At 40.7% G+C, this 21,379-nt stretch overlaps 3 protein-coding genes across 9 annotated transcripts in view; all 3 read right to left on the reverse strand.

Annotated features, from left to right (window-relative positions):
* The window catches only part of LOC127625014 (zinc finger protein 501-like), a 169,253-nt gene that overhangs the window by 52,903 nt on the left and 94,971 nt on the right, over positions 1-21,379 (reverse strand). The window lies entirely within an intron of this gene.
* LOC127624992 (zinc finger protein 501-like) overlaps positions 1-21,379 on the reverse strand; it is a 231,025-nt gene that overhangs the window by 34,861 nt on the left and 174,785 nt on the right. The gene's annotated exons all lie outside the window — the stretch shown is intronic.
* On the reverse strand, positions 6,742-15,382 carry LOC127624987 (zinc finger protein OZF-like). The gene is made up of 3 exons (XM_052099992.1): positions 15,325-15,382; positions 10,249-10,426; positions 6,742-9,055 (listed from the first exon to the last, which is right to left on the reverse strand). The coding sequence occupies exons 2-3, from the start codon at positions 10,424-10,426 to the stop codon at positions 7,608-7,610; spliced, it is 1,626 nt and encodes a 541-aa protein (XP_051955952.1). The 5' UTR covers positions 15,325-15,382; the 3' UTR covers positions 6,742-7,607.

Consider the following 21,379-nt stretch of genomic DNA (forward strand, 5'->3'; position numbering starts at 1 on the left):
GACATATTTTATCAGTAATTGTCAATGGTCATCCTGCTCAAGCACTTGTAGATACGGAGAGTACACATACCTTGGTAAAATTGCATTTACTGAACTGTGAAATGTTAAACTATGGGGATACAGTATGTTTAGGTTGTGTACATGGGGAAGAAAAGATCTATCCAACTGCTGATGTATCCATGGTTATTGATGGACAGGCATTTTTGCTGAGGGTGGGGGTAATTGACAATCTGTCATATGATGTGGTGTTAGGTGATGATTTTCCTTCTTTAATTGAGCTGGTCAATGCAACACCTAAAACTTGTGCAGTAGTAACTCGATCTCAAACTAAAGGGCTACAACCCTTACCTAATGCTCATGTGGATTTGTTTGGGTCTGGGGGGAAGATTAGAAAGAGTAAAAGACAACGAAAGCAAGACAAACATAGGGGGAAACTTAAGGCCCAGGATATTGTACCATGTCTCCCTGGACCTGAGTCAGATTTTATTGATTCTCAATGGAGAGTGCCTGACAATTTTGGGGAATTGCAGAGGTCATATGTTACCTTACAACCTCTGTATCAAAAATTGTGTGAGGTAGATGGTAAGCCTATGGGTGTACCACAGTTTGGTGGGGATCAGTTTATCTTAAAAGACAATCTTTTGTATATGGCAGACACAGAGAGTCCCAGATTGGTTGTGCCTACCGAACTGCGTAAGATGATCTCATATCAGGGTCATACTATACCTTGGTCTGGACATTTAGGTCAGCAGAAAACTTATGGGCGAATTAGTCAACGATTCTACTGGCCCAAAATGTATCAGGAAGTACAAGATTACTGTAAGACCTGTTCTGAGTACCAGCTGGTAGCTCCTGTCTGTAAGGCAGATCGAAGTTATTTGCACCCCTTACCAATCATTGGTACCCCTTTTGATCGAATAGGTATGGATATAATTGGTCCGTTAGTGAAGAGTAGTTCAGGTAACCAATTTGCCCTGGTAATTTGTGACTATGCAACTAGATATCCTGAAGTGTAACCTTTGCGATCGATCCGGGTTAAACATATTGTGAAATGTTTAATTGATTTGATCTCCAGGGTTGGAGTACCTTCTGAGTTTATTACTGACCAAGGGACTCATTTCATGGCTAATGTGATGAAGTTACTGTATAACCAATTGGGCATTAAAGGTATCCGAACTACACCGTTTCACCCCCAAACTGATGGGTTAGTAGAGCGTTTTAATGGCACACTAAAAAGCATGATAAAAAAATTTGTGGCTGAGACAGGCAGAGATTGGGATAAATGGAATACTTTTCTTTTGTTTGCATATAGAGAGGTGCCCCAATGTTCAACTGGTTTCTCTCCTTTTGAGCTTTTGTATGGCAGACAAGTTCGAGGTCTCCTGGACATGCTCAAAGAGGAGTGGACGGCAGAGAAACCAGCCCAGTGCAGTGTCATCTCTTATGTATTGCAGATGAGGGACAAGTTGGAGACATTCCGGACTTTGGCCAAAGAAAATCTACAAGATGCCCAGAAGAGACAGAAGGTATGGTATGACAATCATGCCAGAGAAAAGAACCTAAAATCTGGACAGAAAGTTCTTGTACTATTACCCTCAGGTACATGCAAACTGTTGGCCAAGTGGCAGGGTCCTTATGTCATAACCCGAAAACTTGGCCCTGTAACATATGAGATTCTGTGTCCTGAAAGAAAGCGTCCTAAACAGATCCTTCATGTTAACCTGTTGAGGGAGTTCAAGGAGAGGGGACTTGAACCTAAAGATCAAGTTGTACTGATGGTGCGGGCAGTCGTGGAGGAAGAAGATGAGTTAGAGATGGAACCAATTCGGCTTTCAGCGGAGGATACTGGCCTTAATTTACATTTAAGTTAACAACAGCAACAACAACTCGCTGAGGTATGTCAATCTTTTCCATCTCTCTTCCAGGAAAGACCGGGGCGTACCAAAGTGGTTACCCATAACATTATCTTGAAAGAGGAAGTTCCAATTCGACAGAAGCCTTATTGAGTTCCTGAGAGGATGGTAGAGAAACTGAAGGAGGAGACTGAAACGATGTCGGAGATGGGAATAATCGAACCTTCCCAAAGTGAGTAGTCAAGTCCTATACTTTTGGTTCCCAAGAAAGACGGTGGACTGCAGTTCTGTACAGATTTTAGAAAACTGAACAGTGTATCCTGCTTTGATTCCTACCCAATGCCTCGAATAGACGAACTGATCGAAAGGCTGGGTAAAGCACGTTACATGACTACACTAGACCTATGTAAAGGATACTGGCAGGTGCCCCTTGACCCCTCTTGTAAGCCATATACTGCTTTCCGTGCCCCCACAGGACTATATCAGTATAATGTAATGCCTTTTGGGTTACACGGAACACCAGCAACGTTCCAGAGACTTGGATAATGTACTTGCTGGTTGTGACCAATATGCAGCAGCATATTTAGATGATGTAGTGATATATAGTGGAACATGGTTGGACCATTTAGATCATCTTAGTGATATCCTACGAAGGCTTCAGAAAGCTGGACTCACAATTAACACCACCAAATGCTCGTGGGCACAAACAGAGGTGAAGTATTTGGGATACCTCATTGGCCATGGTCAGATTAAGCCACAGGTGGAGAAGCTTAAGTGTATTCAAAACATTCAAAGGCCACAGACCAAGAAACAAGTGAGATCATTCCTTGGTTTAATTGGTTGGTACCGCCGTTTTATTCCCCATTTTGCATCTCTGGCTACCCCATTGACTGATTTAACCAAAAAGAGTCCTTCAAAGTTTCACTGGACAGTGGAGTGCGAAGGAGCTTTCACAATACTTAAAGAAATGTTATGCCAAGAAGCAGTTTTGCAGGGCCCTGATTTCTTGAAGAGGTTTCTTGTGCAGGTGGATGCCTCAGATGTCGGACTGGGAGCAGTTTTGCACAAGGAGAGTCTGGGAGTGAGAGGCCAGTACTGTTTTTGAGTAGAAAACTCTTTGACAGAGAGAGAAGATATTCCACGATTGAAAAGGAGGGCCTTGCGATCAAGTGGGCTATTGACTCTCTCCGATATTATCTACTTGGGCGGGAATTCACCCAGCAAACTGACCACCGAGCCTTGAAATGGATGCAAACAATGCAGAATAGTAATTCGAGGATACTGCGCTGGTGTCTGGCTCTGCAACCATATAAATTTAAAATTGAGCATTGTCCAGGTAAGAAAAATCTCATTGCTGATTACTTATCTCGGTTATCAGACTAAACCCATCCAGAGGGGGGAAAAAGGGAGAAATGTGATAAAGGGAGGTATGTAACTTTCAATTCAAAGAACCAAACAATGGGTTTTGTGTTCAAGATGATTTTATTCACTGTTTTGTCTCACACATGTCTTGAGTGAAAAGTGCACATTTCATTGCGAGTCATGTTTGTCGGGCTTAGCCTTTTGTGCCTGTAAATGAGAAAAGGTGAATGTAAATTATATAAATAATGAGCTGTTTGTTAATGGTGAATCTTTGTCTTACCTTCTTCCTGGAACTTCCTAATAGGAGGGGCTCGCCAACAGGAAGTCTGATTTATACCTTCCCAAAGGAGGAGTTGTTCAAGTATTGAAAATGTTGAATTTTATTACATTGAATGCATGTTTTTTAAGATTCTCGTTGGTTTTCATGATGAAAATAGAGCTTGATAACGAGGATGCTAATATTCATGTTTGAATGTTGATGTTAAATATGATATTATAAATAAGTTCTTTAGATTGTATTTGAGACAGCCTTGCCATTGGTATGTTTGAATTTGAGGGGAGGAGCCTCAACTATAAAGAGTCTAATTGTTTGGACAAAAAGGGAGAAGAGAATGAAGGGTGACCGTTGGGCCAGTAGCCAACGTGTTTGATGTTTTTCATGTAAATATTATTTTGTTATGTTTTCTTTGGGGTTTTCTTTCCCCTGTATTGGATTTTTGGTGGATGGAACCCTGTTACACTGTTTGGAGCATGCCCTGACAAGAAAATTAAATCACCTTTGAGAGACTTCAGAGTTTTTTTTACTTTTTCTTGCTGCCTGCCTAGCCACAGCTAAGACTATGTTACCACAGGCTCATCGAGCACATATTGTCCTTTGTCAACGACAGCGCTGTCAGCATAGTCATGTGAAGATCCCGCATTTTCAATCAGGGAGGCGGGGTTCGTTTTGTTGTCAGAGCAGATGGTCAGTTGTGGGCTGGTGAGGGCAGTTTCCCACTTAACGTGTCTCTGGTTGGAAATAGATTTCATTCTTGTCTCCCCCAATAGTCGGAGGAAGCGATGGGGCATGTGAAGAGTCACATGATTATACTCCGCGACTGGTTCAGTGGCCTTCAAGGCCAATTCAGAACAGTCCAAGGCCAGCAAACAAGGCATTTGACCTTTCATTGAAGACGGAATCAAGGTGGAATAATATCCGATGACACCAAAGTTGTTGTCACCCTTGGTTTGACCCAAAACGCATTTATAGGCGTGAGGTCCAACATGAGCCCAAAGATGGAATGGTTTGGACATATCAAGGTGGTGTAGAGCTGGAGATGAGGCAAGAGCAGTTTTGAGGAGGGAGAAGGACTCATTCATCTCCAAAGACCACTCAAGTCCGCCTTTTAGAGCCTTGTGAGAGGTTTGACCAAATCTGAAATGTCAGAGATGTAAATACGGCTAAAATTGAACAGACCCATGATGGATCTGAGGCCCATAATGGTTGCAGGCTGTTCAAATTTGCAATTGCTTCAACCCTGTCTGGAAGCAGTTTTCTCCCATTTGAACCAACGCGCTGCCCCCAAAATGTCACCTCAGTGAGAAAGAGCTGTGCTTTCTTTTTGTTTAGCAGAAATCCTGCTTCATAAAGCAGCCTCAATAATGATGTTAATGCAGCCAAATAAAGTCCCCTGTCAGGTGAGGCTACGAGAACATCATCGCAATATTGAATAATTACCGAAGGCGAACGAACCGAAAGATTCGCCGATTGGTTTGATAGCGTTTGCAACGAAACCATGGAACAGAGATGGGCTATCACGATACCCTTGCGGCAGTCGGGCCCAGGTGTATTGTTGTCCGTTGCAAGTGAATGCAAATCAATATTGATCCGCCAATCTGATTGGACATGACCAGAAACCATCGGTTATGTCAATTGAACTGAAATATCGATGATCGGGAGAAATGTTATTAAAAAATGGTTGTTGGGTTTGCGACGATTGGGGTCATTTTTGGTTTTACGGAATTTAGTGCGGTGTAATCAATGGCCAATCGATAACTGCCATCAGCTTTACGTACTGGCCACATGGGTGAATTGATTGGTGACGATAATGGTGATGATTTATAATGCCATCCGTATGCATTTGGCTGACAATTTCCTGTGCAGCTTTCTCAGCATCCCGTTTGAGAGGATATTGGAACACTGGAAGATGGTGTAGGACTGAAACATTCAAAGATTACATTTAGCATAAACCCACATCAAGTTTTGTTTTTGACTACAATTTAGGAAAGAGCTCAGAAAGATATTTAATTATTGCTGAATCGGATTGATCAGTTTCCTTTGATGAAACAGCAGCGATGGTCAGGTCTGAAACCCCATATTTGTCATCCAGTGATTTTATCTTGAGTTATCTCTAAATATCTGCTTCAATTTGATTCAAAATCTCCATGCCCAATATAGTACCGACTTGGTTGGCTTGGTTTTAATGTTGTTCCTGAAAAGGCAGCAATAATCTTTCCATTACAGGAAAGTTGAGTGACATCCTGGCCAGCTTTAGTAATGGCACATTTTAAACTGGATGCATACCGTTGCCAATTCAAAATATCTTCAGTCGTCGGAACTTTATCCAGAGCCAATTTCGGGTCATCAGTAACCAGACCTAGCATTTCCAACATATCAGCGGTGGCTTCTTTTGGCACTTTTAGCGAGTTCGGCAAGCCTTAAAACACTAATTTTGAATTCTCTCTTGTAATATTTCTTTCTCTGATCTAGTAATATTATTATTACGGTCTGTCACTGTGTTCCTAAATCACAGGTATTATCAATTCAGTACCTCAGTTGTATTAATTAACAACAGATATCTTTTATCTCATTTTCTTTTCTGGATCAGAAATTAATTCTGCATTTACATATGAATTCACACTGCAAGGCTCTCTGTTATTTGGGTGTGGCAATTGTCCCATAAATTAGATACACCCTGATGGAACCCATCAGCCAGGCTTCCCCAATTTATCAACCACGCAATATAAAACTATTGCGAACTAATTGATACTAATCGATTCATCAGTGGTGCGCACCATACAAAGCAGCTACTCCCTTATCTCATCTGTCATAGGATCTCAGAGATTCTATACTCTCTCATCCCACTACAACAAATTTATGGGACCGAACACTCTGGAATCAGTCCTCGGATTAGGAGATTATTACTATTAGTCTGTGTTCTCTTTTCGTTTACATGTCTGCAACCGAAGTGTGAGAGAACCGACGGCAGGGATATATCACAAGACTTTGCCAACAACCACTCAACAGAGAATTTAAAAGAATGGAAGATGATAACTCACATTCCTAATCTTTGAGCCTTGCAGGAGAGGAATCTAAGCTGATCCATTTTCAACTTTTTCTCGGTCCGGAACCTCAAATGGTGCAGTGAGATCCAACAGATGAAAAATTACTTTAAAAGATTTGTAGAAGGAATAACAAATTTTATTTTATATAAGTAAAATTAAAGTGAATAAAAATATGAAATAATCCTGGAATAATGTCCTGGAATTAACCTAATAATAATACAATGCCTTGTCTTTATCTAATGAACAAAGTAAATAAATGAAAGAAGTTAAAGTACAGATAATGAGATGAGGCCTCAAAGCTGGAAACCATAGAGTTGAGCGGTTATACTCTGAGGACCAAAGTTAAGGTTTTAGGTTTTTATACCCTCTTGAGACTGTGCAAAGAAGATTTCCATTCTTGGTACGGTACGTTCTGTACAAATCACGAGGTTGTAACTCAGGGTGTCAGGTCATATTGTTATGACCTATTGAAGTGTGACAGCTGCGGTTAAGTGGCTTGCTAAATCCGTACATACATTCTTGGCAAAAGGCTCGTATATATCACACTCAGCACGCTGTACACACACACACACACACACACATCTGCCATGCATCCTGTGTATGTGCGCGGGCTGGCTGGCTGACTACAATTGTGAGACTAGCTTGCTCTGCAACTGGTTCTGAGCTCTCATCAGGTCAAAAGGGCAACTTACCCATGTACTAAGCACCCCATAATATATAAATTGCTGCACTCAACGCTCCACCATTTCCCACGTGCACGTTGACACAGCAATGTTGCAACCTTACAAGGATATGGAAAGAAATATGGAATAGTCTCCTAACCTATACACTGCTTCAGTCTGTAAGCATACATGCATAAACACAGGAATACAAGGATGGACATACAAGGAATACATGGAGTCTTAATACAATGATAATGCCATGTAAGCTGGTTTCATGAATGTGAAGTATATCATTATATTCTGATTATAGTTGAGTACATAAATGTGGATACATGAATATGCTTGTATAATATCAATAAGCAAAAGTATAAAATATAGAAACGACTCTAGCTACTTGCATTACCGCTCAGGTGGAATTATCACCGCTCCGCGCTCGCATGCTCCGTTTGTCTCCAGTATGAGTTCTTTCGTGTCTTTTCAGGTTTTCTGACAGAGTGAAACTCTTTTCACAGTGTGAGCACTTGTATGGCTTCTCTCCGGTATGAATTCTCTCGTGTGTTTTCAGGTTTTGTGACTGAGTGAAACTCTTTTCACAGTGTGAGCACTTGTATGGTTTCTCTCCAGTATGAATTCTCTCGTGTGATTTCAGAGTTTGTGACTGAGTGAAACTCTTTTCACAGTGTGAGCACTTGTATGGTTTCTCTCCAGTATAAATTCTCTCGTGTGATTTCAGGTGTTCTGACCGAGAGAAACTCTTTTCACAGTGTGAGCACTTGTATGGTTTCTCTCCTGTATGAATTCTCTCATGTCTTTTCAGGTTTTCTGACAGAGTGAAACTCTTTTCACAGTGTGAGCACTTGTATGGTTTCTCTCCTGCATGAATTCTCTTGTGTCTTTTCAGGCTTTCTGACTGAGAGAAACTCTTTTCACAGTGTGAGCACTTGTATGGTTTCTCTCCAGTATGAATTATCTTGTGTTTTTTCAGGCTTTCTGACTGAGAGAAACTCTTTTCACAGTGTGAGCACTTGTATGGTTTCTCTCCAGTATGAATTATCTTGTGTTTTTTCAGGCTTTCTGACTGAGAGAAACTCTTTTCACAGTGTGAGCACTTGTATGGTTTCTCTCCGGTATGAATTCTCTCATGTGTTTTCAGGTGTTCTGACTGAGAGAAACTCTTTTCACAGTGTGAGCACTTGTATGGTTTCTCTCCGGTATGAATTCTCTCGTGTGTTTTCAGGTGTTCTGACTGAGAGAAACTCTTTCCACAGTGTGAGCAGTTGTATGGTTTCACTCCAGTATGAATTATTTGGTGGAGTTTCAAGCTGCTGGCTGTAACAAAGATCTTCCCACATTCAAAGCACATATGAGCCGCCACACCGGTATGTATTTTCTGATGTTCATTAAAATAGAACTGGTGTGCAAAACTCTTTTCACAAAATGAACACTTGTAAGGCTTCTCATTTGTGTGAGTTTTCAGATGTTGTTTTAGGTACTGTGTCAGAGCAAATGTTTTACCACACTTATCACATTCAAATGGCTTTTCTCCAGAGTGACAAAAGAGATGACTCTTGAGACTGGTTGCATATGCAAAACTTTTTCCACACAGATGGCACGTGTAAGGTGTCCCTCCAATATGAACTGTCATGTGTATATTAAGTTTGCTTTTACATGTGAAACATGTTCCACACTGAGAGCACGTGAAAGATTTCTTGGTTGTTCTTCGAGGCTTTTTAGGTGAGAAATTGTCTTCTGTCTTTGAGCCACTTAAAGATTTTTCTCCAGTTATGAAACCATGTTGTTGTTCCTCCTCCACTTCCTGCAGCTCTTCACATTCCTCTCTCGCTTCAATCAGCTCTACAATAAACCAAATAAGGTGACAAAAATCAATTCAAGAGGGACACATTTAAATATTTTTTTAACATTTTAATTGTAGAACAAGACAAATGTCCAGTATATATTTGTGATTTTTGCTGTGCAAAAGGATTATATTTATACAGGGTTCCTTCAGGTTTTATAAAGCTAAATTTAAGACTTTTTTAAACCCAACTACAGAATATTTAGGAAAAACTTGAAGACAACACAATATGCCAATTTGTTCTTTAAATGTAAATGTCTAGAGAGCACACGAAGAGTCATATTTTTAAGCAACACTTCAAAGTATAAAAATGCAACTTTCAATAGATCTCCATTACTTTTTAACTTGTATTAGAAAAGTATATTAAGGCTTGAATACCTCTGCTCCCAACCAGCAGAATGTGGAAATAACTTTTACCTTCTGATCAGACACATTTTATCAGCTATATTCCTCTACTACAGTGTTTCCCAAACTGGGGATATGTGAGGTGACAATGGGGGTACAAAAATAAAGTTATGAGATTTGAGATATGAGAACAGTTCTTTTAATTTCATTAGATTCAAACCCAGTTCATGTATAAAAAAAATGCATCTACTCATGCGTTGTGCATCACACAAGTATCTTTTTTCACCAGCCCAGCACACGATAGGTGACGTAGCTTCATGATAGCAAGTTAAATTGATTCCTCACTGTTTTATCACTTCAGTCGTCTAAAATATCAGTTTGTCTTTTTTTTATAATTTTTTTTTTTTTTTTTAAGTAATTTGTATTTAAGGTTAGATGCACAGGCAGTTTTGATTCTGATTACATAAGTTCATAAGCTTTGATGACAGGTGTTAGACTGTTTTACAGTTTTTGTAAAAAGGGGCATAATAGGTGCCCTTTAAGTATTTACATTATATTTTACAGTTTAGGCATATATCCATATTACCAATAGCGCTCTCAGAACACCAAAATAAAAACATTTTATAATAAAGATCTTTAAAGGTGCACTCAGCAATTCCTGAGAAACACTGTTGATATTCGAACTCAACTGCCAAAACAAACACACCCCTCCCTTCAGTGCTCCTCTGGAAGCTCAAAGTAAATAGAGACTGAAACTTACGTTCTACATAACCTCTCCATTTGTGTTTAATATTCTGACATGACAGTTGATTGTCATGAAAATGACAATAGAGAAGAAGAAACATACCTGAAGGAATAAAATCATCATCATCTTCATCACTCTGTTGTTCCTCTGCTGTTTCTCCTCTCATCTTCATCATGTTCCTGCAGTCCAGCAGCTTCACTGAACACATCTTCACTGGTGCCTGCAGCATCTGCTGTTCTCCAGCATGAATCACATCCACCTGCTCTCTCATGATGAACATCTGAACACAAAAACATCATCATTATAATGGACTGACATTCATCAAACTCTAAAACATTATTATATGATTATATACATGAACAGATTTGTTAAACAAATTAACTTCTGAGATGGTATAAATATAAATGTGTGTGTTTGGTTTCATTATCATGACAGCAAAATTCAAATATACCAAATATATAAAAATATAATGTGTGTTAATGTAAATATGTGTATATATATATATATATATATATATATATATATATATATATATATATATACGGTGGGTACGGAAAGTATTCAGACCCCTTAAATTTTTCACTCTTTGTTATATTGCAGCCATTTGCTAAAATCATTTAAGTTCATTTTTTTTCCTCATTATTGTACACACAGCACCCCATATTGACAGGAAAAACACAGAATTGTTGACATTTTTGCACATTTATTAAAAAAGAAAAACTGAAATATCACATGGTCCTAAGTATTCAGACCCTTTGCTGTGAAACTCATATATTTAACTCAGGTGCTGTCCATTTCTTCTGATCATCCTTGAGATGGTTCTACACTTTCAATTGAGTCCAGCTGTGTTTGATTATACTGATTGGACTTGATTAGGAAAGCCACACACCTGTCTATATAAGACCTTACAGCTCACAGTGCATGTCAGAGCAAATGAGAATCATGAGGTCAAAGGAACTGCCTGAAGAGCTCAGAGACAGAATTGTGGCAAGGCACAGATCTGGCCAAGGTTACAAAAAAATTTCTGCTGCCCTTAAGGTTCATAAGAGCACAGTGGCCTCCATAATCCTTAAATGGAAGACGTTTGGGATGACCAGAACCCTTCCTAGAGCTGGCCGTCCGGCCAAACTGAGCTATTGGGGGAGAACAGCCTTGGTGAGAGAGGTAAAGAAGAACCCAAAGATCACTGTGGCTGAGCTCCAGAGATGCAGTCGGGAGATGGGAGAAAGTTGTAGTAAGTCAACCATCACTGCAGCCATCCACCAGTCGGGGCTTTATGGCAGAGTGGCCCGACGGAAGCCTCTCCTCAGTGCAAGACACATGAAAGCCCGCATGGAGTTTGCATAAAACACCTGAAGGACTCCAAGATGGTGATAAATAAGATTCTCTGGTCTGATGAGACCAAGATAGAACTTTTTGGCCTTAATTCTAAGCGGTTTGTGTGGAGAAAACCAGGCACTGCTCATCACCTGTCCAATACAGTCTCAACAGTGAAGCATGGTGGAGGCAGCATCATGCTGCAGGGACAGGACGACTGGTTGCAATCGAGGGAAAGATGAACGCGGCCAAGTACAGGGATATCCTGGAAGAAAACCTTCTCCAGAATGCTCTGGACCTCAGACTGGGCCGAAGGTTCACCTTCCAACAAGACAATGACCCTAAGCACACCGCTAAAATAACGAAGGAGTGGCTTCACAACAATTCCGTGACTGTTCTTGAATGGCCCAGCCAGAGCCCTGACTTAAACCCAATTGAGCATCTCTGGAGAGACCTGAAAATGGCTGTCCACCAACGTTTACCATCCAACCTGACAGACCTGGAGAGGAGCTGCAAGGAGGAATGGCAGAGGATACCCAAATCCAGATGTGAAAAACTTGTTGCATCTTTCCCAAAAAGACTCATGGCTGTATTAGATCAAAAGGGTGCTTCTACTAAATACTGAACAAAGAGTCTGAATACTTAGGACCATGTGATATTTCAGTTTTTCTTTTTTAATAAATGTGCAAAAATGTCAACAATTCTGTGTTTTTCTGTCAAAATGGGGTGCTGTGTGTACAATAATGAGGGAAAAAAAATGAACTTAAATGATTTTAGCAAATGGCTGCAATATAACAAAGAGTGAAAAATGTAAGGGGGTCTGAATACTTTCCGTACCCACTGTATATACTAGTGCCCGACCGATATATCGGTATCGCCGTTTACGTTTACCGATATGCGCAGATATTAAACTATTTTCAGAACATATAATGCCGAAAACAATGCTTTAGAATTGGTGTCTTAATGTAGTTTGTACAACAGAGCTGAGCTGATGGTGGCTCTGCAGACGGTGTGGAGTCAAGCGGTGCCTTTTTGGTAAGTTGCTAACTAGTTCATGAAATACATACTGGAAAGTTCATAAACATTGACCCCATCATTTCAGATAACTTTAACCCTGTCCCTGACAACCATGTCACTCATGTTTATCACATCTGTTTGTCAGTAATGTAGCAGATTGAAAGGTGAACATCAGAGCATATTTTTGCAGCTCAGCAGACAGTGGTGCGGTGGTGGATTGTGTCTGTTGAGTGTTGATTTAATGCTATGTTGTCACCTACAGCCGTGGCCAAAAGTATTGGCAGTGAGATCAATTTTGTATTTCACAAAGTTTTCTGCTTGTTGTGGTGTTGATTTACATTATTTCTAGATTATTGTGCAGAAAGCTCAGATGCCTTTTAAGTAATTGCAAAAAGTTTCATTGGACAAAAAAAATTAACTTTATCACAAAAAACCCAATTTCACAGTTTTTTGGCCCTGGCACAAAATGACCAGCTAACATAATTTCACTAATCATAGCAGCAACTGGGAAAGTGCGAATGAGTACTAGTCACGATCCGTGCATTTTCCAGCATGATGTCAGAAGGCAAGAGTGATAATGAAGTGGCTCGGAGATCAATACATTGAAATTTTGGATCCATTGCCAGGCAACTCCCCGGATCTTAATCCCATAGAGAACCTGTGGTCAGTCCTCAAAAGGTGATTAAGTAGAAGCCCACAAATTGTGATCAACTCCGAGCACTAATAAGGCAAGTATGGATCACCATCAGTCAGGATTTGGCCCAGAAGCTGATATCCATCATGCCAGAGTGAACTGCAAAGGTCATGACAAACAAAGGTCAACATTTGTTCGACTCTTTGCATATATTGAATGTTTTTGCCAATAAAAGCCTTTAAAACTTATGAAATGCTTATCATTGTTTTCCAGTATACTATAGAAACATGTGAAAAAACAATCTACAAATACTGAAGCAGCAAATTTTGCAAAACACAAAATTTATGTCAATGAAAAAACTTTTGGCCATGGCTGTAGTTGGTGAGACGCAATGCAGGTCCATCTTTTACTCTCCGTGACAAGCTTATAGCTAACTAGTGTAAAAATGCAGACAAACTAATAAAAATAGATAGATTTGACCCTTGAAGGTCTCTGCGTTGTTCTGTCTTTTCTGAGCGCTGAAGTAAAGCAATTATTGTTAATAATTTGCACTTTACAAATTCATCCCGATATTAAGTTTATCTGACTCCAATTTTAAGTTGACCTCTAATTTAGATTAAGGCTCTAATTACTTTCTGATCATTCTTTTATTTTAATCTTTTATGTTATTGATTACTCTGAATCCTCTTCTATTCATTTACCTTTTGATCAGTTTCTAATGAGATTCAAACTGATAGTCTTTAAGTGGCTTCCTCCTACATTAAAGCTTCAGTTGTGATATAAATGATTCTTAAAATGGGATTCTCCTGCTCAGTTCCTCCAGAGCAGTTTCTACTCTTTTAAAGACCCAGTATTGATATAAATTATTTCAGAGGAATAGAGAATAAATTAATAAGTAACTATTTATTTTCCAGGTAGGATTTAAAACATAAGTTACAGAAACAAGTCAAAGAACCTGGTGGTTGAGAAAACTATATGTAATTGCAAAGCTTGGGAAATCTGAATGCAGATTCCTATTATTAAATTTACTTTTGTAGCTTTCTTACAAGTACACTGTCGATATTGTGACCTGACAAAGATTCAAGTAAAAGACATGTAGTGCATCTAAATTAGTCATCTTTAGCTGGAATGGGTGTAGCCGAACCTTTTTCACCAGAGATATGAACGAAGAACAGAGGCTTACTCACAGTTAGTTATAAAGTTAGTCGTGAATAGCAAAACTATTTCAACACAATAACATTAGCTATCAGGTTAGCAGAGGCCTACAGCTGTGCACTGGGTGTACACCGTTGTTACAACACAAAACTCCTCATTTGAACTCTCGGTAGCAGATAAATCCACAAATAATCAAGCATACTTACAGGTTGAGATCCTGAAGCGCCAGATTGTCCCAATAAAGTGGGAACTGCACCAACTTTCAAGGGTAACAGACTTAAAAATCCAGCATTGGTTGTACTGCTGAGAAATAGTGCTAAATAATTTATAATAAATTAAATACATTTTAAGCACTGATTCTTACATTGGTCTGCCTTTGCAGAAGAAATGGCTGGATTATAAACAGCCCGTTTCTTGTAGTTCTTGAGCAGTGTTGTCTGTGGGAGAGAATAACTCCCTTTTGTAACTTTACTGACCTTTTACATGCACAAAGAGCAATATTACACACTAAAGGAAAGATAAACCCCCCAAAAACATAATAGAGCCTCTTAAAATAAATACAAATGTACAGGTGTTTTAGCGGATGAGTTAATTAGACACAATTTTACAGGTAATAATCTTTAACACAAGTATGTTTAAATGACAGTTTCGGGTTATTGTTACAGTGAGATTGCTCCTCACTGTTAGGAAAGAATGATGCTGTTATTAAAACACATTAAAGAGCAAAAACCTCTGACATTTCCAGCGGACATTATTTAATAATAGGATCAAACGGGCAGATTAAATTCATATCAAAATGAAAATGTATATCTGCCAACACGAGAATCTTAATTTAAAGTGCTTGAGTTTAGCCACAGACAGACAGAAAGTGTAAATAATCTACTGGTTCTCAACTGTTTTGTTGTTTTTCTCACCTCTTGCATGTGACCAGTAACAAAACAAACTACATCAGACGATAATGAGCTTCTTTTAAAGTCATTAAAACACCAAAGAGATAAAAACAACATGCACAGAAAAATCTAAATCTGTCAATGTAAAACACACAAAACACGTACAGATTTTAGCGCTCAAACGGTGTTGTGGATCTCAGGTCTTCTTCTTCGTGTGTTTTCTGCAACTTCTGGTGAATTTCCGCCTCCTGCTGGACTGGAGTGTTGATGCGTCGAAATAGTTGAAAAGCGACTGAGAGAGGAGTTGAACATCCCGAAGGAAACTAACTCTTAAAGGGGCAGGACTAACATTTCCAATACCTTTATTTTTACAGCAAAATAAACTTATAGCAGATATTTAATAATAAAAAAAGATGATGATTCTACAAGTTATTCAATATACAATTTTATCCCCCTTTCTCCCCAATTTGACATGTCCAATTCCCATTGGTCTTTAATTCCTCATGGTGGCACAATTACACGCCTCAATCCGGGTGATGAACCTCAGTTGCCTCCACTTCTGAGACAATCAGCCACCGGCACCGGAACCAGTTTTGAAGTGGGAAGGCAACAAACTGAGCTGATTGTGATGTCATCACAACAACATTCCACAGTCAATATGTCCAATTTATATTATAGAACTGGATTACTGATGACATCATAACAGTGAAGCCACTGTGCCACAATATTGCTATATCCAAACATTGATTTAATAGGAAATCACCTCATTTTAGTGAGTAAACATTGCTCATATAATCACTGATTTTATATCTGCATGCACATCCCTTCAACTCAAACATCCTACATGTTAAATTATTTAAAGTCGTGAAATTTTCCTGTTTCTTGAAAGCCTGAATGACCCTAAAAAAAATCTAGTTCTAGCAAACAAGATGCAAACTTGCCACAAATCTTCCACTCATTATTTCCACATGCAAATGAGCTTGTGATACGCTGCAAATGTTTGCCAGATGTTTGCAGCTCTTCACCGGAAGTGGTGAACCTGCAGCTCACCTTTGGCAACAATGGACAATTTGACACATGATTGCCAAAATGCTCAGTTGCATGTGAAAATGATCATTGGTTTTAAAAGATGTATTTTTAAAGTTCACACTGTACAAGACAAATACTGTGTAATTATTGCTAGTAATTTGCCTGTTTCAGTCATCTTTTCTTTCTTTTTTGTGCTGTCTCACAGAAAAAGATTAATGTAATTTGAATTTCTTTTCATCATCGATGTAATTTATATAGTAGGAAAGTATCTGATCCATTACTCACAGTAGATAAAGCACAATCTAAGAATGTGAACCACCAATAAAAAACAACAAGAACAACAAGAAGAAGAAGATCTGAAAGTTTGAGTGCTCAGTTCGGTATGTGGCTCAACTTGTTTAACTTCATTTGTGATATTTGTATTTATTTTGATGTATATTTTCTGTGCATGTTGTTTTTATCTCTTTGTTATTTTAATGACTGTAAAAGAAGCTCATTATCATCTGATGTAGGTTGTTTTTTTACTGGTCTTATGCAAGAGTCATAATGTCTCAGCTTCTTAAGTGTCATAAGTGTTTTGTTGTTGGCTGTAAAAGTGAACATAAGAGTCTTCATGCACTCCCGGCATCAGAGCCACTGAAGATGCGGTGGACAAGATGGGCTGGTAATCTGGCATACCGGGCATTTTCCCGGTGGGCCAACGCACTTTGGGGCCGATCAGGGGTAGACTGGACATCGGGCAGAATGGGCTGCGATAAGCTAAAATGAGCCACCGCGTTATACAGAACGGACCACAAAACGGCGCCGTGATATGCAGAAAAGGACAGCGAACACTCCCCCGCTCAACATTTGGGCCAATTGCCATGTAAAATCTCGGGCCGATTTCTCTTCCCAGTCCAGCCCTGCCTGCACTCCGGTATTCACGCTGTCAGTCATATAGGTTCTGATTTGTTGTTTCTGTAGTAACCGAAGCATGAGCTGTAAAAGGGTGCGGGGAGCAGCAGCTCATTTGCATTTAAAGAGACACACATGGAATCTGCGTGTTTTTGATTCCACCCAAAAAGATGCATTTATAACATGGTATAATAAATTATCCGTGGGGTATTTTGAGCTGAAACCTCAAAGACACATTCTGGAAACACCTGAGACTTATATTAAATCTTGTAAAAAGGGGCATAATAGGTCTCCTTTAAGTTAAAATTGGTGAGGTTAAATTTTAGGAGAATTTATATAGTTTCCCTTTATTTATTTTACGTTGACTACTTCACTCGACCAACTTCACAATAATCACTTTCATATTTTATAGATTTTAACTTTAGTAAAGTGTTTTGTTCATTTATACTCTGATACTCACGTGATCCTGAAGAATATTCTGCGTCACAGAGAAATTAATAGATTTTAAAACTGTTAGTACACTCTTAAATACTGTTTTGTATTAACAAAGAATATAAATGCACCAAGTGAGGCTGAGCATGACCCTGGCAGAGTCTCAAGATGCAGCCATACGAACAGTGTAGTAGTTTTTCATGCCAATTTTGTGAAAGATCACTCAGCATCTTTGGGGTTTTGATTTCAGAAGAATAGACTTTATTATCACACAATAAAGCCGAGTTGCCGATGTTGAAACCACAGTACCAACAACAACAACTGAAGCATCTCTGGGTTTGGTTTCACTTAAATACATCTCCTCAAACAAGGTGGGGCTTACATGCATTATCTATCATCCTCTTCATTGACTCTGGTCTGACCATATTGAGAAGTAAAAAGCCTCACCATATATTTTCTCAGCAGTCATGAGAGCCCCCCCAAGTAATGCTATTTATGTTTCTGCACACACAGTCACATAGTCAAACTTATGTGAGCACACATTCATCACGTCCACAGGCCTTTACACACAGTAAACTGCATGTTTGCCCCTCAGACATAACTGTGGTATAAATCAACAATGTTTTCATTGATTACTCCTGATTAACTTGATAAAAAATATACTACAACAGCTCCTCCCAGACTGACAACTGGGAGGAACTTGACCCCAGCTGATGCTGTAAAGCAAGCACAATCCGCACTCAGATATGGAGACATAGTAGGACAGGTGCAACAAGGAAGAGGTTGGCTTGGACTAGGGACAAGTCGACCTGCATGGCACAAGGCAACACCTGCAGAGAGGAGAAAGATGGTAGTTGCAGAGGTCCGGCACCAACAGGAAGCAGAGAGTTGCGCAAAGGCAGTGTCACAAGACAAGCAGGGCCAGTGGACTAACTGGGAAAACCTGGAGCACCATAAGCTCACTTGGAAAGATCTGTGGGAGATGGAAGGAAGCCAAATCAGCTTCAACATCAGGGTCACCTACGATGTTCTTCCGACACCCAAGAATCTTAACCAGTGGTTTGGAGATGATCCAGCATGCCCTCTCTGCCAAACCCCAGCAACTCTCAGGCACATCCTCACTGGCTGCAAAATCAGTCTGTCCCAAGGCTGTTATACCTGGAGGCATAACCAAGTCCTACGCCAACTGGCATTCATTCTGGAAGGAAGGCGATCTTCCATTAATGCCCTCCCTCACCCAACATCTGGACACTCATCCACTATCCCCTTTGTGAGAGCAGGGCAGGGCCCAGTGAAACCAGCTGCAAGAGTGGATAGCACCCCCTTGGACGCCGCACAGGACTGGAAAATGCAAGTGGATCTAGATCAGCAACACAAGTTTCCACCTGAGATTTTAAACACCAAGCTCAGGCCGGATCTTGTATTGTGGTCAACTTCACAGAAGTCCCTGTTCATCGTGGAACTAACTGTACCATGGGAGGCTGCAGTGGGAGAAGCGTATGAACGGAAAAAGCTGAAGTACACCGATATAGCTCTTGAGGCAAAACAACAAGGCTGGCGTACACAGGTACTTCCGGTAGAAGTTGGATGTAGAGGATTTGTGGCCACATCTATAGCCAGGCTCCTGAAGGGGGTGGGAGTTTGGGGACAGGCCTTCAGGAAAGCCATCAAATCACTGTCGAAGGCAGCAGAGCGAAGCAGCAGGTGGATCTGGATAAAGAGGAAGGACCCCAACTGGACTGCAAAGTACAATAAAGAGGAGTAAAAGCAGAAGGGGGCTCATCTGGGATGCCAGGTGTTGCCGTTGAGTCCTCTGGAGGTGTCGTGGGCCTATCAACGAAACACCGGTGAAGGAGGATGCCCACCTGAAGACCCTGATGATGTTTTTACCCCTCTCCCCATTTAAAACAAGGAAGTGCTGATTATTAGGGATATTAACATCAAGTCCTAGAAGCTGAACTAAACTTAAATTCTGTCATAATTATTTGACCTCCTGTTGTTCCAAACCGACATGAATTTATTTCTGTGGAACATATAAAGAGATTTTAGGCTGAATGATATTCTCAGTCACCATTGTTACGACCCCAGTGTGGGTCATATTGTGTGGGTTTGGTTGTTTTTGTCACTTGTTTTGTAGGTTGGAGTTGGAGTTGGAGTGAGTGACGTCATGATGACTGATGGTTTACACCTGTGCTAAAGCTGATGCCGGCAAACTAAAGCAGCTCCCTTTGGTCGTGACGGCGCGCTCTCCCCTCATGCCATTTTGCTGTTGTCCTAGATATTGTCTTGTTCCCGTTTTGGTCTATTCTCTTACTGTATTACTTTTACTTTAATAAATGTTATTCCTTTTTGCACACCACTTTAACGTGTCATCTCCTTCTTTGTCGCGGCTTGTGAGCCTGCCGTGACACCATTTACATTCATTCATCTTTTTCAAATACCTGGCCAATAAAACCGGGTCATTATTCCGTTCAGTGTTTTCCTCTCCCCTAAGTGACATCGGATTATAGTGAGCTACCTGGAATTTCCCTCGATGGAACTCTGCAGTATTAAATGCTGGGTTATATTCTCTTTTGTTTGAGCGTCCTGCGTCACTCGATACAACCGCTGTTTTATTATGGCAAAAAAAGGATATCAAAGTGTGAAGTTTGGCTGAAGAAGCTGTCCATCAATGACTTTCACTTGGTCAAGGGCATGCCTGAGGTTTCATCTCTAGACTGCTCTAAAGGGAAATCCCTTTCAGGAAACCCCCAAATGGCAGGAGGGTTGAAGCCTCCCACTCCCCCACGTCATCCTGATGTGGAGTTGATGAAGCCTCCCCTGCAAAAACATCACACATTTCACATCTGGCTGCTTTCATGCAGAACCCATCTAGCCAATTAGTTCCCAGAATTAGGAGATGGGTGAGGCGCACCACTGCGGACGGGAAGAAGGCTTCGGAAGCGGGATTCCAAGCCTCCGTGGTACTGGGATGGGCTGTGGGGAGAGAGCAGAGTGAAAGGAGAGGAAGAAGAGATTGGGGAAAACACAGGGGGAGGGGAGAGAAAGTAAGAGGGCTTGTCCACCCTGTGGTACACCATCAGTTGGACAGCTTCCCCCAGCAATGCCGGGTGGTGGCACTGGACCCACTCTGCCATTCCTTTCTGTAGCCGATGGATCAGCTGCACCAGCACCACTCGGTCGACAACTCCCTCGACGTCATGGTCCTTCCAGCAGGCATCTCGGGACCGTTGGGTGATGGCAAACGGGCGGCCAGTCCCCTCTAACTTCATCGTACGGAAGAGCTAATGGAATTGCTCTGGACTGCAACCAACCCATTACAGGATGGTCTTCTTCAGGTCATTGTAAACCAGGAGACTATCCACCGGCAGGTGTTGAGCTGCAAGTTGGGCTTTAACGGACAAAAAGGGAATGAGCCTAGCCACCCACTGTGCATGCGACCAACCCCAGATCATGGCGCCATGCCCGAAGTGGTCCAGGAAGGCTTCTGGATCATCTTCCGGCCCCATCTTCATGAGTGTGGGCAGGGGCATGGGGTCTGCTGTGTAGCAGGGGTGTGTAGACTTTTTATAACTATGTACATGCTAGTGGTCGACCTATATATCACAGAGACTGTTACATTTTCCCGTTTGGCCGATTTGTTTCTTGAGGGTGCCAAGAATCGCCTGCTTGCATGTGAAGCGACTGAGGTATGTAAAGCGACTGAGACATAAAACGACCAGTCACGGTTCATTTTGTTGTTACGTGTCATCATGTTACAACAAAAATAGACACAGTCTCATTTAAATGGTCTGCATGTCAGAGCCGCAACAGACATGTTTTAGCTCATAATGTTAAAGTGCTAGTTTCATTCTCGCTTTCTCCT

The sequence above is a fragment of the Xyrauchen texanus genome, chromosome 31 (genome assembly GCF_025860055.1).
Source record: "Xyrauchen texanus isolate HMW12.3.18 chromosome 31, RBS_HiC_50CHRs, whole genome shotgun sequence".
Classification (NCBI taxonomy): domain Eukaryota; kingdom Metazoa; phylum Chordata; class Actinopteri; order Cypriniformes; family Catostomidae; genus Xyrauchen; species Xyrauchen texanus.